General features: G+C 31.1%; 2 protein-coding genes across 6 annotated transcripts; one reads left to right on the plus strand and one right to left on the minus strand.

Annotated features, from left to right (window-relative positions):
• Positions 1-299: 299 nt before the first annotated feature.
• Positions 300-5,621, minus strand: LOC107938886 (methyltransferase-like protein 2). Of its 2 annotated transcripts, none has more exons than XM_041094899.1 (11): positions 5,191-5,621; positions 4,895-5,120; positions 4,673-4,803; positions 4,452-4,485; positions 3,755-3,830; positions 3,441-3,618; positions 3,247-3,336; positions 3,053-3,152; positions 1,625-2,283; positions 574-695; positions 300-473 (listed from the first exon to the last, which is right to left on the minus strand). In XM_041094899.1, the coding sequence occupies exons 1-9, from the start codon at positions 5,476-5,478 to the stop codon at positions 2,138-2,140; spliced, it is 1,269 nt and encodes a 422-aa protein (XP_040950833.1). In that variant the 5' UTR covers positions 5,479-5,621; the 3' UTR covers positions 300-473; positions 574-695; positions 1,625-2,137. The 2 variants fall into 2 exon arrangements, with proteins under 2 accessions (XP_040950833.1, XP_040950832.1); XM_041094898.1 differs by having other exon boundaries at positions 300-490.
• A 4,184-nt stretch (positions 5,622-9,805) lies between these two features.
• On the plus strand, positions 9,806-17,707 carry LOC107938928 (NAC domain-containing protein 82). 4 transcript variants are annotated; one of them, XM_041094901.1, is made up of 8 exons: positions 9,806-9,912; positions 10,814-10,847; positions 13,897-13,943; positions 14,512-14,680; positions 14,974-15,200; positions 15,289-15,468; positions 15,896-16,244; positions 17,257-17,707. In XM_041094901.1, exons 4-8 carry the CDS (start codon positions 14,524-14,526, stop codon positions 17,493-17,495), a joined length of 1,152 nt encoding a protein of 383 aa, XP_040950835.1. In that variant the 5' UTR covers positions 9,806-9,912; positions 10,814-10,847; positions 13,897-13,943; positions 14,512-14,523; the 3' UTR covers positions 17,496-17,707. The 4 variants fall into 4 exon arrangements, with proteins under 4 accessions (XP_040950835.1, XP_016727679.1, XP_040950834.1 ...); XM_016872190.2 differs by having other exon boundaries at positions 9,809-9,912; positions 15,313-15,468; XM_041094900.1 differs by lacking the exons at positions 9,806-9,912; positions 10,814-10,847 and adding an exon at positions 13,085-13,525.
• Positions 17,708-17,802: the final 95 nt, after the last annotated feature.

Genomic DNA, 17,802 nt, shown 5'->3' on the forward strand with positions numbered 1-17,802 from the left:
TTTGTGTTGGTTAGCTTGTAAGCAATAGACTAATTATTGAACATACAAAGTTTAAGATGGTGATTTTTAAATTAAAATTTTTGGGTCAAGTATAGATAAAATTCATCATGTTCATTCTGCTAAAATATTCTTCTTAAATTTTAACTATTTATATACATTCTAAAACATAATTTTTTAATAATATATAACATATTATCTAATTTTAAAAATACTTTTTTATATATATTTTTATTATTTTTTTAAATTTCATAATATATATTTGGCTTAGATTTGTAGAAAAAGAAAATATATCAGGTAGGTTGAGACAAAATCAAAAGTATTATTTCAAGGTCAATTTCATCCTATAATTAATCCATATATTTTAAATATAATCTACTTTAAATCTGAAATGCCCAAACTAACAACTAAACTGTCGGAATGCTCACCTTGCAGACAAAGGACGATATCAAACAAGCTTGGAATGTTCTTTCCCACTGAAGAAAAACAAGAACTGCAAAACCAAATGAGTCCGGGAATAAAATCTCACTATCTTCTTGATATTTTCTCGTACTCCTATCGAGAGTTTTGTCTTACCTAATTGCGTCACATAAACGTAGAAGGACAAAATCTCAATGTCCATGGCCATAAATTCACAAGAGACTCGAAGACGCAAAATGGATACTGGGTCTACCACCTAAAGGAGCTGATTTAGCTACCTGTGATCCAAAAGATGCACACAACGTTAGAAAGAAGCACAACCTTCCTAAAATAATAAAAGTTGCGGTGGTTAGAACAAGAACTAGGAAGATTAGACAAAGGGGACAACTTCAAGGCAAAGTTTGTACTAAATGCATTGAGAATAGGGGTCTAAATGAGAGAATGGAACTCACAAGCTACTCGAGTTCACTTGAAAAAACTTCAAGCTCGATTCAATAATAGCCGAGCCAAGCTCGAGCTATCAATCGAGCTGAATTTGAGCATAGTAATACTCGACTTGAATACTCGCGAGCCTTATCAAGCTTTTCATATTTTTATATTATTAATTTACATTATCACCCTTAATATATATTATTAACCCTAAGCTTAATTATTGAACCGAACTTGAGCTCAAGTAGCTTGATTATATCTCGAGCCAAGCTCAAATTTAAAGTTCAATTGAGCTTGAGCTGAGTATCAAACTCCGAATTTCAAGCTTGAGCTTGACAGTATTTAGACTCAGCTCGACTCAATTACATCCCGTAATCGAGAAGATACTATCCCTGTTTTCCATCCGAGACCTTTCAAAACTAAAAGAGATGTACAGAGAGTAGTGGCTACTTATCAACTTCTCAATAAGTTAGATGTAAAAGATTGATTAAATGTTATTGTAATCTATATTAGATAGATGAGACTAACATTGCATCAGCTTTACTTTCAGCCACATTATGTCTCTTTCTTTCGGTATAAACAACCATCACGTGATGTTGCAAAAAATATATATCATACGAACTTTTCTAGTTTTTTCGGATAAGCCAAATTATAGAATCGAGAATCAGGGTGTAACCTTGCCATAGTGAAGACAATTCTGCAACTTACAAATAAACCACAAAATGTAATAAAACAGAAGTGAATTTAACTAAGCAAATATACACAGAGCATGACTTACAGGATCATCGGCAATGCTTCAAATTCCGTGTAACCATCCTGGAATATCACCGGCTATTCTTTAAAATTTTGTGTACTAGATACAGAAGCCCAAGGAATCTGCTGTTCCTTTCTTGCCTAACATAGTAAATCGAAGCAGTCCAACTCAAAGCAAACTGGAGAGGAGAGCAATCACTATGTGCCCCTCAACCTTTTACAAGGCCCAATTAAATTCAGTGTCCCAATCGCTAACATGCCTCTGAAATCTGGATATAAAAATATTCAAAGTTCTCTAATGACAACTAAAAGAAACATATGAGTTCCAGTTTCTGCTTCTTGGTTGCACAATATAGTAATATACAGCTTTTGTCTTCAATTGAAAGGCTCCATTTGCTCATTGTATCTGCCAACCTGTTAATAACAGCCATCCAAGCTAGAATAGTGTGCTTTGGGATTTGACATTAGAACCAAGCAATCTATATGCCAGGTGACCTTAGTATGTAGATTCCAACAAGATGGCATTCCCCTGGAAAATCTATGTATTCACTGTCTCAAAATATCTCGAGTCCTGAAAGTGAAGAGGTTCATTTCCCCAAGAAACCCACCCACCTAACATTTCTCTAGCAAAGAGTTCAATACATCGAGCAGGTTTAACTCCAGGAACGTGGTCCAACAGTAATTCTATAAAGGGAAAGAAAGAAAAGAGTTAATATGAGTTAAAATTCAAGCACTGAGTTGCCATGTAAAAGTTGGTTATCACAATAACAGAGGCATTTACTTCATAAGCATAAAAAAATGAATTAACTCCTTCTCAGATGATATATACGAAAGAAGAAAATAGGTAAAAGACCTCTTCAGTCCCTCTCAATTTCAATATCGAGCAAATTAGTCCCTCTCAAAAAATTCGAAGCAATTTAATCCCTATCAATTTTGAAAGTGAGCAATTAAGGGCAATTAATCATAGTGTTCCATCAATTGTACATAATTTTGATTGATATGATAACAAATTTAGCCCTTGATGTTTACATATTTTGTCAATTTAGTCTTGGTTCTAAAAGTTTCAACAAATTTAGTCTCAACATTTGCAAATTTACACAAATTTTGTGGGCTAAATTTGCTAAATCAAAACCAAATTGAAAGAATGTGTAAACTTTGAGGGGTACATTTGATATTATACCAGTCGAAATTATATACAATTAACGCAATGGTTAGTCTTTAGTTGCTCAGTTTAGAAATTGACAGAGATTAAATTGCTCCACTTTTTTTTAGAGGGACCAATTTGCTCAATATCAATATTGAGAGGGCCAGAAAAGATATTTTTTACCAAGAAAACATTAAGAAAATAGTTCATTTTTGGTCAAGAAAATCTCCCATGGCATGGTGAAAGAGTAAAAATGCTTGCAACCATATATTATGGGAACTATTAAGTAGTCCATCAATAAAATAATACCTCCAATTGGGGGTTTCCTAGAGTAACCTCCAGGAATGCTTATGATAATATGTTCATCTTTTATCGACCTAAATACTGAATGGCAATTTGAATCCATTTCCTGCAAAAGTTCCACAGTGTAAGCAACAAAAATAATCTAGTCAAGAGCAACCAACAATTAAAAGCATGTATAATGCATAGCTTATGTTTATTACTTTTCCTTGACAGTATCCCAGGAGAAGACATTCATATGGCCGATGATGAAAGAGGTCAAGATCACTGATCAATGAACCGTCTCCTTTCACCTGAAAATCTCAAGCAAAACCCAATCTAAATGATAATTTGCAAATCAGCATTGTTTCAACTTCGTGCAAAACACACACGAAGACAAAAAAGGTGAGAGAGTCACCTTCAACCAGTAAATAGTAGACACATATCTAACTCCCCATGCAGGGAATAGCTCTTTCTCAATGAAGGAACGCAACTTCTCTCTATTTGTCACCCATAAGGCCACAAGTGCACCCCCTCTGTGTGTAAGTTGCTTAATGGGAAGGGATAAGAAATACCGGTTTGGTAATGTTGGGTACCTGAAGCAATCGGGAAATAAAAACACAGGTGAAAATATATTGACAAGAAGAAACTCACAAAAATATGATCAGGAAGGTATAAACTGTCAAAAGCAGTAGTGATGTGTTTGATACATTGAAATATGTGATTACATACACTGATTTCTGACGAGCACTTCCGTTTTCCCATGGAGGATCAATAACCATAAGGTTGAAACCACTATCAGATTCAGCTGCATAAGCACAAAAAAAGGAAGTCGATGTTCATCTTAATTATATGTGTCACTGGTTCTTAGAGCAGCAAAAGAAAAACTTAGCAAATGTAAGGGTAAAGTACCATAGAGGCCCCTGTACTAGGAGTCAAGTTGTATTTTGCCCTCTCTACTCAAAAAATGAGCAAATTAGTCCTTGTACATTAGACCAAAGAGCAAATTAGTCCTTCGTGTTAAAAATTGCATCCATTTGTACTACTAAAAATTAGCATGGTCGATGGAATAACTAGACAGTGACGTAAGGTGTGCCATATATACATCGTGCTTACGTACAAGGACCAGTTTTAACAGCAGAAATGGATGAAATTTTTAACAAAAATATCATTTTGCTCTTTGATCTAACGTACAAGGACTAATTTGCCTTTTTCTTAGTAGAGGCAAAATGCAATCTAACTCCTAATACAAAGGCCTCTGTGGTACTTTTACCCAATAATGACGCATGATATCAAATAGAATAAAATATAAACACAGAACCAGATAACATGTTGGAATCTCTCAACATGAATTATAGCAATATGATACATGTATATATATATATAAAGTTGCAGCCTAAAGAGAATGGACTTGATGTGCAATATTTACCGGGTATTATGTTGCGAAGCTGCCCCAAATCCGACTTCAACATGATCAAGGACACAACATATAAGAACATATCAGACATTATAAGAAAGAATCTGAGACAATTTGGAGTATAAAATCTACTTTCAACAGAATCAAAACGATATAACAGTTAAACCATTCTCGTGAATTCTAAGTTTCAAATATCTTCCTCTTAAGCATTTTAAGAAAGAAAATCAACACACCATGTAGAAACAACTCATGCTGGGTAATACATAACGCCTGTTCAGAAATTCAGCCTCCACTTCTTCCGGCGTGTCGTTAACCACTAAATTATTAAAAACTGGAAGCACTCTCCGTTCATTGATTCCATTTTCTGAAACAGATATGAAACTAATAACAAAAAAATTCATAAAAAATACAAAACGTTAATCACTAAACCAGTGAACAAGGACTTTTAAACAAACCTCCATTATCAGTCTCGCTTTTCAGTCTACTAAACTTAAAATCAAGAGTTATATCATACAAAGCAGCTTGCCAAACTCTTCCAAGCTCAACGAAAGAATGCTCTTCATCACCACCGCTTAGCTCCGTTGAGGAACAAAAATCACTCCTTATTTTGCTCATAATCGCTGGAAAATCAGCTGATACGAGTAAAGATTCATGCGCCTTTAACAATAAAGGCCTCACCTCCTAAACCGAACATAAAACAAATTAACCGAACAGCAAAAAGAAATTAAAAACAAATTTTTTAAAATTTTACCTGGTGACGCTTATCTGCGGCTTGTTCTTTTTCATTGAGTGAATGAGGTTGTTTCTTCGGTTTTCGTTTTCGCTTCTTAGAATTGGAGGGGAGATTAGGTTCTTGAGCGGAGTGTTTGGATTCAAAGAAACGGGAATAATAGGATGAAGGAGATACGCGAAAACGAGTGTAGGATCGGTTAAGTATTCGAACCGGGTCGATGAAGACAGCATTGGAATTCGGTAGTTCATAAATGCCGGAATCTAAGAATCTGGATAGCTCGTCACTTGGTTTCGATTCGATCTCCATTTTCAGAGCTCTCAACTGAGTCAAATCAGCTACATGCCTAGGCGCCTTTGTTTTGCTGCTTGCTCGTCGACTCACTGGAGTAGTTCATTGTGGGTGGTTAGTTGAGATTGGGCTAGACCTGAATAATTGGCTGGTTCGCCATTTGTCGGCCTAATCATACCCTAAATACATAAAAGGTTTTATGCTCGGATTGTATTTTACTCCTTTATTTAAAAATACATAAATTAGTCAATGTACGTTAAATCAAAAAATAAATCGATCACTCTGTTAAAGATTTTATCTATTTTTACTATTAAAAATTAGTCTTTATATGTTAGCATGAGGTACAAATGACACGTCATATTTAACTATTTGGTTATTTTGTCAGTTGCGCCAAGTTTTAACTGTAGAGATGGATGAAAATTTTAATAGAAAATGACCAATTTATTTTTTGATCTAACGTATAGGGACTAATTTACCCATTTTCTAAGAAAATGGACAAATTATAATTTGACTCCCAGTATAGGGGGCTTTCATGGTAATTTTAACATTTGATAATGGTAGCTAATATTGTATTACTACCATCCTTACTAGTTGGTATATATTGTTTTAGTCCTCAATCGATATCAATTAATCTAAGTTCCGTTTTTGTCAAGATTCCGATGTGTTTCTCTCATTCTGGCATATACCAACTTATAACTGCCCATACGATTGGTAGGGGAGAGCAATCAGTTTAATTGGTCAATTATGTCATTTTTAAAACCAACTTTAATATGAAAAAATCAACTTGAATGACTTTAATTGAGAAAACCAACCAAACTAAAGCAATTTTGATTCAACTGGTTCTGTCAGTTTTTTCGATTTACTTGATCTTTGGTTTATGGTTATTAGTTATGTCAGTTTTTTTTTCGATTTACTCGATCTTTGGTTTATGGTTATTAGGTTAAGTTTATATGGTTGTATATCTATTATATTTTATAAAATAAAAAACTATTTAAAATAATTTTAAAATAATATAAAAGAAGTCAATTTTTCCAGCCAGTTCAGTTTTGAGATTCAAAATTTGATAATGAACCGAATTAACCGAAGTCAAAACTGGTCAACTCGTCCTACCCAACTAAAACGAAATCGAAAATTTGAATGCGTAGACTTCTTAAGTTAAAACCGAAAATTGCTCTCCCCTATCAATCGGTACAAAATTTTGATATTTTAAATTTAACTTTTTTCTATCTTGAACATTTAAAAAAGATACATTAATTATGTATGTGAAAATAAAAATATTGATACCCGAAACAATACATCAAAACACATCAGTGATGGTACATACTAGACCTATTCACGAGTATGATTGTTCGTACATAATTTAAAAAGATTTGGACAAAAACATTAAAAAAAAATAAGTTCAGATAAACTTTAGGTTATTTTTATATATTATTTAATTTATAACATAAAAAGAATAAAGGCCCTACATACGTAAAACCATTAGGTGTAAAATAAAATATATATATATTTTATGATTTTACCGTGAATGGAAAAATTGAAAGAAAGGGAAAGTAGCGTGGGAATTGAGAAAGAAAAAAGGAAAGTTATAATTTAATCTCAATGACATATTTTTTTATATTTAAAATTTTAATAAATGAAAAAATATATAAATTATTAAATATTAAGTTAGAAATAATATAAATAATTTTCAACAAGATTATAAAAATAATATGAGTATGTTCAAACCCATATTTTTAACTAAACCAAGTTTAGACAAGTATGAAATGTTTTAATGTCATATTTAAACCGAATTAACTAGACCAATGAATACCTCTAATACATATCAATATCAATGAAAGAACGGGTAAAAGTATCAAGAAGTCTCTTGTATTATGAATCAGATTGCATTTTACCTTCTATACTAAAAAAAAAAAAGAAATAAATTGTATTTTACCTTATATACTAAAAAAAAAGAAATAAATTGGTTATTCCTATTAAAAATTCATTCATTTCACTGTTAAAAATTGTCTTGATCGACAAAATAACCAAACAATTACACGTGATGTATCATGTGCACTTTATGCGGACATATAGGGACCGATTTTAGCTGTAAAATGAATAAAATTTTTAATAGAACGATCAATTTGCTATTTAGTCAAACGTACAATAACTAATTTATCTATTTTTTAAATAAAAAAATAAAATATAATTCGACTTTTAATATAAATATTTTCACGATACGTTTTATCGATAAAAAATGATTGATTTAACTCAATTTAATAGTAAAAAACAATAACTTGTACCCGAATATGTTGATTGATATTTTTCGTTATAGAATCTCGAGTAATCATATAGTTGGTATATTGATTAATGATTAGAGACCGTATATTCCAAAAGATTACAAATTCGTGCAATGATTATGTCTTAATTTTAAAATTAAAGGGTAAAAATTAAAATTATACATAAATTTTGATTCAATATATAAATTGATACATGAACTTTCATTTAATATAATTATACATGAGAAATTTTGATTGTGACCAAAATTTATATGTGAAACTTTAATTTTGATTCAATAATACTCATTTTAAAAAATAAATATATTAATTTATTTTTTATATTGGATAAATATAATTATTCGTATATGCAATATATAAACATAAAATGTTAATATATCAATAATTATATTAATAATTTATGAGGATTGAATCAAATCAAAATTTCATGTATAAAATTGTTCACAATTAAAATTTGTGTATAAAATTATATGTTAAACCAAAATTCATGTATAATTTTGATATTTAGTCCTAAAATTAAAAAATAAAAACTTTGTTTTTCCTTTAATTAAAACAAAATTGTGTACCTAACCAAATTTCTAAATCTAAATTACTTTAGGGTAAATTACACCTAAGGTCACTAAATTATTAGTAAATTTATGTTTTGATCATTCAAGTTCAAAATATTATATTGTGATCACTGAACCATTTGAAAGTTTTCAGTTATAACTCACTGAACTATTTAAAATTTTTATTTAAGTCACTGAACTATTAATTTTTTTATAAAAAGTTCGACTGATGAGCTCCAAGCAACAATTTGATGCTTGGTAATGCTTGGTAAGATGAATCAGTACCCATCAATGAGTAAAAGAACATACATTAGATCTAAGTTGATTTGACGATTAGTGTCAAATATCCAAGAAGAAACCTGTTTAGATTTTGGGTCATAAATTCATGACGTTCAAAGTTGTTTCATAAAAAAAACATTGAACTGTAAAAAGAGAAATAAAATGAGAGTTTTCAATTGATGCAGATGGTGCGAACATAGAAGACCATAAAATAACGATTTTAATAGCCTTGTGAACTTAAATTAGTACTTTTGAATAATTCAATAATTATTTTATTTTTTTTAGAGTTGAGTAATTAAAATATAAATTTATTAATAGTTTAATTACTTGGGCATAATTTATAGGTACTCGTGCTCGTTAAAGTCAGCTCAATCAGGTAAAATTGGAGGTTGACGAAGTCAAAAGACACTTAACGAAGAAGGAAGCTTCAGGAAATTGACGGCCCCCAGATAAGCTATTGGAATTTGTTGGGATAAAGTATCATTCACTCCTTGAAATTGATAGTTTTCTCACATTAGTCATTGAATCTTTTTAGTCCACATTAGCTAATTTCTCAATTTAAATTTTGAACTTAAATTTTGTTAAGGGTTTATTATGTGGAGCTTTGATATTGTGCCATATCATCACTTAATTTTTTTTTAAAATATTTTTTAATTTTGATGTATTTTTTAGATTTTATATAAAACTTTTAAAATTATCAGGTAATTACGTGATACAATCTCAAAATATTATATCATCATAACTTAAAAGAATCTATGTTCATGATCAAATTGGGAAATTTTAGGAAGTTTTAGAGGCACTTTGAAATTGTGCCACATTATTCCTTGAAATTTTAAAAAATAAAAATAAATTTTCTTTTTAATATTTTTTGGTATTAGATTTTATATAAAATTTTAATCATTTTCAAGTAATGATGTAGTGCAATATCAGAATGCCACATTATCATACCGTAATTAAATTCAAGTTCAAGTACTAAACTGAGAAAATTTTCCAAGTTTCAAGACTAATGTGGAAAAAAAGTTTAGGGACCAAGTTAAAATTATTATCAAATTTAGGGACTAAATGTTGCTATGTCCCTTTTTTTGGGTGAAAATTCCTCTTCTTCAACTTGATGCTCGCACGAGCAGAGCCAATAACGGCAGCCACGTCATATCTCCCGCTTAATTTTTCCTTTTATATAAAAATGATAACGATCATCCTTGTTAACTGTGGGCGAGGTAACTAGTAACCATGGTTAATGTACAGTTAAAAGCAGAGCCCCTCGTCTATAAATAGCTCCCAAAGCTCCGCTGTTTCCTCATGTCGTAGATGAAGCTGAGTAAGTCTCTTCTTTCTCCTGTCGTTTCAAGGTTAGAGATTCCCTCTTCTTCTTCTTTTTGTTTATTTCATCTGATTATAAATCTTGCTTTAATTTGTTGAACACACTATTTTGATTCGTAAACATATTGTGATTCTTCTTTCTTTTTTTTTCAAGTAAATGACGGATCGATGATGAAAAACGTGAGGAAATTGTTGTTTCATTTACCTTTTTTTTGGAGTTTTTTTTTGGGTGATGCAAATAAATTTAAGCTAATCCGTCATGATCTTAGATTAGAATTAGTTCTCTGTTCTTCTTTGAGTCTGTTATGTTTTATTTATCCTTTCATGCATTTCTTCAAGATAATGCTTAATTAAGCTCTTCAAATTCTGCTCTGTGATTCTTCTTTTCTTTGTTTTCGTTTTTGAAGTTCGTTATTGACGAATCCAGCTTTAGTTTTTTTTCCCAAGTAAATTACTGATCGGATTATAAGAAACGTGAAGAATTTGTTGTTTCGTTTAGCTTTGTTTTTGCCCTTTTTTTTTCCGGTGATGCAAATAAATTTAAACTAATCCGTCATGTTCTTAGATTAGAAATAGCTTTCTGTTCTTCTTTGAGCCTGTTATGTTTGATTTATCGTTTCATGCATTTTTCTCTTTGTGTTCGTCTTTGACGAAACCAGCTTTAGTTTTTTTTTTTTTAAGTGAATGACTGATCGGAAAATGTGAGCAAATTGTTATTTCGTTTACCTGTGTTTAAGGTTTTCTTTTTCGGTCATGCAAATTAATTTAAGCTAATCCGCCATGATCTTGGATTAGAAATAGTTTTGTAATCTGTTCTTCTTTGAGCTTGTTATGTTTGATTTATCGTTTCATGCTTTTCTTGGAAACAAGACGAGATTTGTGCTTTCCTTTTAACTTGATTTTCGATTTTTTTCGATTTTTGCCAAACAGATTGAACGCTGGAAAAAGCTGGCTTTTCTTCAAGGTAATAATATTTAATTAAGCTCTTGAAATTCAACTCTGTTTTGCTCTTTGTTTTCGTTTTCGAATTTCGTTGTTGACGAAACCAGCTTTAGTTTTTTTTTTTTTTTCAATTTTTTTTTCCTGTTTGGATCCTCTCTTTCAAAACAGTTAATTTTGGTTACGGTGACACCGCAACTCTCCTTGGTTGGCGTCTGCCCTCGCGCAAAGGACGGTTGTTATTTAGAATTGGCTTAAATACAAAATTGGTCCTCAAAGATATTATTTTTCTTACTTAAGTACCTAACATTAAAAAAAAAACTGGTATCTATTATCTAAACTATTAATTTGAACTTATTTTACTGTGATAAATCTAAAAACGACATATGAACTTTAGATAGTTGTGTAATACTATATATGAACTTTGATTTCGTATAATTTTATACATAAAATTTTATTTTAATTTAATTTTCACGAATTACTAATATAATTATCGATACAACATCATTTTCAGTATACATATAGCAAAACAAAAAATTATATATATTTAATATGAAAATATATTGATGTATTTATTCCTTTAAATATGTACAATTGAACCAAAATTAAAGTTTTTTTTGTATATATTTGAATTGCAACCAACTGTCATTTGTATAATTACAACAAATTAAAGTACATGTATTAAAATACACATTGAATCAAAGTCCATATACAGTTTTGAGATTTATCTCTATTTTAACTATATATATATGATACCAACTAATAAAAACGTGACATGTGAGCTGTTACATGCTCTTATTGGATGCCATACACTTTTTGAGTAAAATTAAATGAAATTAACAACTTAAATACCACTTTTGATTAAAAAAAATTTAGGTACGTAAATGAAAAATGATATAGTTTGAGGATCGATTTTATAAACATTTAGAAATTGATAAGCTTAAATTTTAGGAAAAATCTCAAAATTATACGTAAAGTTGGTTTCAATATGCAATTATATACATAAATTTTATTTTGATTCAATCATATACATTTAAAAAAATACATCAATTTATTTTTATATTAGATAAATATAAATATATGTGTATCTAAAATATAAACATAAAATTATGCTATATAAATAATTGTGTTAATAATTTGAGGGAATTAAATCAAATCAAAGTTTCATGTATACAATTACATATTAGACTAAAATTAATGTATAATATTAGACCAGAATTAATGTATAATTTATTTTTTAATATTTTATATAATTAGTAAAAATTTCTCTGTCGTCATAAAAACTTTTATTATTCTTGATGTTGTTGGCGTTGGTTGTGGGTTGGATGTCCTTAACCAAATCAGAATCCGGAAATCCTTCCTAATGCATATGGCACCAAAACCCGTTTACTATTACACTCTTTGACCTCGGAGCTTTTTAATTTTGATTTTAAAAATCAGGTTTTTTTCATTTATATTTTAAAATAAAATAAAATACATGCCTGTTTCCTCCAACGTTGACTATATTGTAACATTCCAACCACTTATAGTATACTAAACTTGTCGGTCCAAATATGCATGTGAAAAGAAATAAGATCTTACTATTTAATTAAATTTAGAAAAAGATCTTACTATATAATTATAGCGATCCCAAACAATAAAAGAAATACTTTTCATTTGGATGCCTTATGAGGTACGTTTTTATGATTGAACTCTTAAGTCTTAATCATAAAATTCAATACATTTAAACAAAGGCATAATTTTTTTTATTCTATTGGGGTTATAAAATTTAAGTTGAGTTTCAAGCATAATAATCAATATTATTTAAAAATGATTACATAAAACAATTAAATTAAAATTTGAGATTTGAAGAATAGAATTTGATAAAAATAAGTATTAAGTGTAATTATAAAATATATTACATTTTTTAAAAATAAAATGCATGTTTAAATATATACCATAAAACAAAAGAAAAATTCAAAAAATTAATTTATATTCTAAGTTTATCTAACTATAAATTAAAATTAAGTATTTTTCTTGATGTGAATTAAAAATAATTATTTATTCATTATAAAAAATTATTTATTTAGATGTGGTAAAAGACGTAAAGATGTACTTTATTGGTTTTTTTAATTAAAGATGTACTTTATTGTTATCATAGTAATAATTCTTATTTATTTATCAATAATAATAATTGTCTTCATATGGGGCGAAGAATCTTTCGTGGGCTGAGCGATTGATACACGTACATATGATTTACAGCAGGTTGTCGAAAACTTAATCCAATCAAATTCACAAAACATAAAATTTAACCTTTTTAAGTAGAGCTAGAATCTAGTGGACTATTCTAGAATTAATCAACCTCTCGTTTTCAAGACAAAGGACTCGGTCTTTTGTAAAAACTTCAATGACTCTCAATCTCACTTTCTGGGCGAAATAATGTTGTCAATTCTTTTTTCCCTTCGGAAAACAGACACAAGTAAAATCAAAGCAAGCCAACTAGGATAACCCATGGTTAGTTTCATCCAACAAGAACTTCCCACGTGCTGGCATGTTGTTGCTTAATGCTTAACTAGGGGTTTATTCAGGTTTTTGCTTATAAAAATTGAAGGATTTAACGTCGTTAGATAGTAGTACTATTAGAAGAGAGTGGGTGATTAAAGGAAACAAAGCAAGGCAGGCCGGCTCTCAACTCTCTCTTCCTGTTGCTCGTCTTAGAAGCTGGTATAAGGATTTTCCAATTTTCTTCTCCTTTGTTCATTATTGATCGGTGATCAGTGTTTCAACCGAATATATAATTTGTACGTGTAAAATCAGCTGAAATGATAAAAACCAGTTAGCTCTGTTTGGTTGGTCAGAAAAGGAAGGAAAAGAAAGGAAAGTGGAAGACTTTTCTTTTCAATATTTTCTGGGTGTTCTTTTTTTCAGTAGTGTACGTTAAATCAACCAAAGTCGCTGAATTATGGAACTCGAAAGCTAAAATATACTGATCTTTTTTTTCTCCCCTCTCCCCCTTCACTCTGTTGAAAAACCAAAAAAAGTAATCAATCATAGCTTGCAGCTGATCAATTTTGTTCCTTTGATTTTTCTTTTAGCTGATTGAACGCAGGCATCCAGCCGCTTAACTCCTTCATATAGTGAGGTAAGCATATGTCCTTGGTTCCCCTCCTTAATAAAGAGTTATATATGTGCAATTGTTTGATTGTGTTTATGCTGAAAAAAACTTTCCCCTCATTATTTTTGAGAAATAATTCTATCTGACTCAGAATATATCAAACGGGGGAAGAAAGAAGCTCCCCATGATTAAGATATATTGATTAAATCTAAAAGTTTTGCCTTAAAATAATTAGTCCGATTTTATCCTTTTCTGTGTCAATATTATCTGGATAAATTTTGGTGTTCCATTGCGCCCTTGGAGTTAAAAGAAAAATAATTTAATTGGTTGCTTGGTCTTGGTCTATTCAGAGATGTTCATTATCAATCAACAAAATGGATAGCTTTGAAGGATTCTACATGATTTTATATGTGCATATAATGTATCATCTACTAGTCCTTTTTGCGAATTTTCAGTTTAATGTATTATTATTTGTTGATTAGTAGTACAAGCTTTGATATCCACTAGCTTCAAAGGCCTTCCTTTTTATAGTTGCACCCCATAGGCTATAAACTCCTTGGTGATGTGTTTTTTTTTTTTTTTTGTCTGAAATCAGAATCAGATCACCATGAACGCTTCAGCAGCTTCCCTATCTGCGTGTATTGCTATCACCAGCACTAATGAAGAGCTCTTTATCGGTCTCAACAAATTGACTAGTGGTTCTCCTCTACCGTGCAATGTTATCGAAGTAAATCCTTACAGCTTCAAGCCCGAATACTTACCAGGTAAGGACCATTGTTTTTGCCATAACTTACCAATAAATTTGCTATAATCTAACAAATTGCATCATTAGGAACAAATAAGCATTTCTCTTTCTGACTCTTTGTTTCAATTAATGTCTCTTTCGGAAAATGATAAGGTTTTGTTTCTATTATGCCATCAGTGGACTATCACTTTGTCTGCCACTTGAAGATAGATGTATGTTCAATATATGTGTTATGCATTAAACATATCCTCATTCATGCCAACTATGATGCAAGAAGATCAATCTCTGATCTTACTTAATTACTGTATGCAGATGGTATGTGGTTTTTGACTAGCTCAAATGATAACACTGATATGGAACATGGCCTCTGGAAGGTCAAAGAGGAGGCCCGTGAAGTCTTCTCAAACTCTGATATTATCGGTTGGAGAACCACTCTTGCGTACGACAAGGGTCAAGTCTCTCATGAACATAAAACTGACTGGGTGATGCAAGTTTTCAGCGCAACTCAAAAGAGATTGTGCGACGAAAATGCAAACAAGGTACTTTACTAAAACAGAATGTCCTACAAGCTTACAGTTTAATACATTTGTTCTATTTCAGTTATCAACTCAACCTGCCAGTCATTAGCCGGTCTGGTTGGATAATATGCAGGAAACCATCTCTATGTGTAGAGTTTTTCTTGTTCCGAGTGACGAAATGCAGGAGAAAGTGTCTAGTGCTCGTATTGGCACTGAAAATCATTTACCACAACCTCCTATTCTGGAGGCTAACTGCGGTACGGGAATAGGTTCCTCGAGCAACCATCAGGTATCTCATCGTCTGCACACTTACTTTTCTTTGGTCAGTTTACATAAGTCTTTCCAGTTGAAGGCTAATTCAACCAAACTATCAATTTGGACATTTTGCTTTAACGTCGAATATATCAAAACCACCAAAAACATCATGAAGGGGCCCCTAAGACATGAATTATTTATAGCTTCTTAAGTTGTGAATTGTTCATAGTCTGGCTGAAGTTCAACCGTGGTTGATTACAATGTAAATTTTTGTGTTAAGGTTAAAAAAACTGGACCGAATTACTTTCAGAAACTAAAAATCGAATAGTTTGAGTCTTAGGATGTCATCTAAGATCGATTAGATACCACTAGACAACTAAATGCATCTCATCAACATCTTTGAATAATTAAGTTCTGTTGCTGTTCTGTTTGTCTATTTGAGGTGTAGCCATTACTTGTAGGTGAACAAGCATGATGAGAAAGAAGGATTGGCTGTTGCAGGGACCATTCCCGTTCCAGAGCATCAAGATGAAAATGATGTTGGAATGGATTGTTTCACAGATGCTTATATTGATTCTTTTTCACGTGGTGACTTTCTGGAAATGAACGATCTCGTCAACCATGTATCTTCTTCGAGTTCCGGTAATTCAAGCGCTCCAAGCATGTCGTCAGATGAATGTTTCGACTCAATGGCTTTCTTACAAGATCTAGATCAAGACCTAGTTTTGGAACAGAATGACATGGGTAAAAAGCTTAATGTCTCTGCATCCAACAGGTTGGACGAGGTGGTTTTGGTTCCGGCTGCTTTAGGTATGTCAACTTTTCTGACTTATTTCATTACTTGACAACCATATTCGTAGTTTAGTTCCGTAGACAATATTTACTACTCCTAGCATGTCATTTTATGTCCTATTATATGCCTTTAACTGGTGAGATATGGTATCATGATATAGCCATGCATGAAAACTACAAGGGGAGGGCGAAGGTTTTGATGGTATAAAAGGAATTATTTCTTTAGGTCCTTCAAATTTTATTTTGTATGATCGTATAGAGACCTTTAAATTGTCAAGTTAAGACTAATAAATAGACCCTTAAATTTTATTTTCGGTCAGTTAATCTTCTATTAATTTGGGTGGTATTTATTTAAAGATCCCATAGGGCGAAGCCAGAAAATTGCTTTAGAGGGCCAAAAATAAATAATAAACTTTTGGAGGTCAAAGTATAATTTTTTCATTATACAAACTTATAATTTGACAAAATTTAAAGGGCTTCTATAACAAATTTATCTTGGGGAGGCAAGGCAACTCCTTGCACTATCCTCGCCTCTGATACTGTAGAATCCTTTTAAATCAACGGTTAAAATAAAAAAATAGAAAAAAAAAAATCAATCCAGTGTTGATCATGCCACGTTCCATTTGCATTGAGATTGAGAAATGTGAGTTTATCTTCTAACCAATTCAACAGGTTTCAACGTTGATTTCCAAAGAAAAACAACTTTTGCTAACACAATTTTCAATTTTTTTGACGGGACTTGCTTAAACGGCTATAGTTTTTTTAGTTTTGTCTTATAACCACAGTCGTTGATTTAAAAAGGATTTCACAAGATCTCACTATAATAAGATCTCATGTTAGATGTTACCATCAATTTGAGTTATAAAAAATTACAGATTGTTGTCATTACAAGTCGAGATCATTTCGGGTTTTTAGTCACTTCAAGCTTTGAATCATTTCGAGTTATTTGTTCAAGTAATTTCGAGTTGCTTTTTCAGAACATTTGAAGTTGGGTCAGTTAACTTGTGTATGCGTTATTGGTTTCTTGCAGGATCTGTTGTTAGTATTGAAGGCAACGATTCGTCTAGTAATGAATTGTTAAAAACCACTAGCTCTGTACCTAATTCAGCTAATAACAATGAGATCTCAAAGCATGCTATGGGGAACCAAAGGGATGAAGGTCCATCATCATCATCATCTGCTAAACCGAAATCTAGTAGAAGAAAGAGAGATGCTTTGGGTAGAGTGAAAGAGCTTCGAAAGAAGTACTTATGCTTTATGCCATTTTAGATCTCAGAGGTATGTGTTTTTTTTGTAAGATAATTAAATTATGAGTATCACAAGTGTAGATTAAATTATAACTCTCACCTAGCTCTTAACAAGCTAAGCGACTTATTACGCTATTATCATATTTTGTGTGTAGATTTTTACTGTTATGTATTACAGCCTTATTCAAAATCAGGGCCTAAACAAAAATGAATGAAACTTAGCATTGGTCCCCATCTTCAATTTTCTTATTACATTTTCTAGAAACCACTAGATTTTATATATTTACAATTAACTCTCATAAACCTAGTTGGAGTGAATTACTGTTAAC

Source organism: Gossypium hirsutum, chromosome D06 (genome assembly GCF_007990345.1).
Source record: "Gossypium hirsutum isolate 1008001.06 chromosome D06, Gossypium_hirsutum_v2.1, whole genome shotgun sequence".
Lineage (NCBI taxonomy): Eukaryota > Viridiplantae > Streptophyta > Magnoliopsida > Malvales > Malvaceae > Gossypium > Gossypium hirsutum.

What these genes read in the sequence shown, in the direction of transcription:
- LOC107938886 (XM_041094899.1), bottom strand. Translation starts at nt 5,478, where the DNA reads ATGGAGATCGAATCGAAACCAAGTGACGAGCTATCCAGATTCTTAGAT. An exon ending in AGTGCTCGTCAGAAATCAGT is followed by an intron (nt 3,619 to 3,754) that starts GTATGTAATCAC and finishes CGATTGCTTCAG; the next exon opens with GTACCCAACATTACCAAACC. An exon ending in CTACTATTTACTGGTTGAAG is followed by an intron (nt 3,337 to 3,440) that starts GTGACTCTCTCA and finishes TGAGATTTTCAG; the next exon opens with GTGAAAGGAGACGGTTCATT.
- LOC107938928 (XM_041094901.1), top strand. Translation starts at nt 14,524, where the DNA reads ATGAACGCTTCAGCAGCTTCCCTATCTGCGTGTATTGCTATCACCAGC. An exon ending in CAAGCCCGAATACTTACCAG is followed by an intron (nt 14,681 to 14,973) that starts GTAAGGACCATT and finishes TACTGTATGCAG; the next exon opens with ATGGTATGTGGTTTTTGACT. An exon ending in TTTGGTTCCGGCTGCTTTAG is followed by an intron (nt 16,245 to 17,256) that starts GTATGTCAACTT and finishes GGTTTCTTGCAG; the next exon opens with GATCTGTTGTTAGTATTGAA.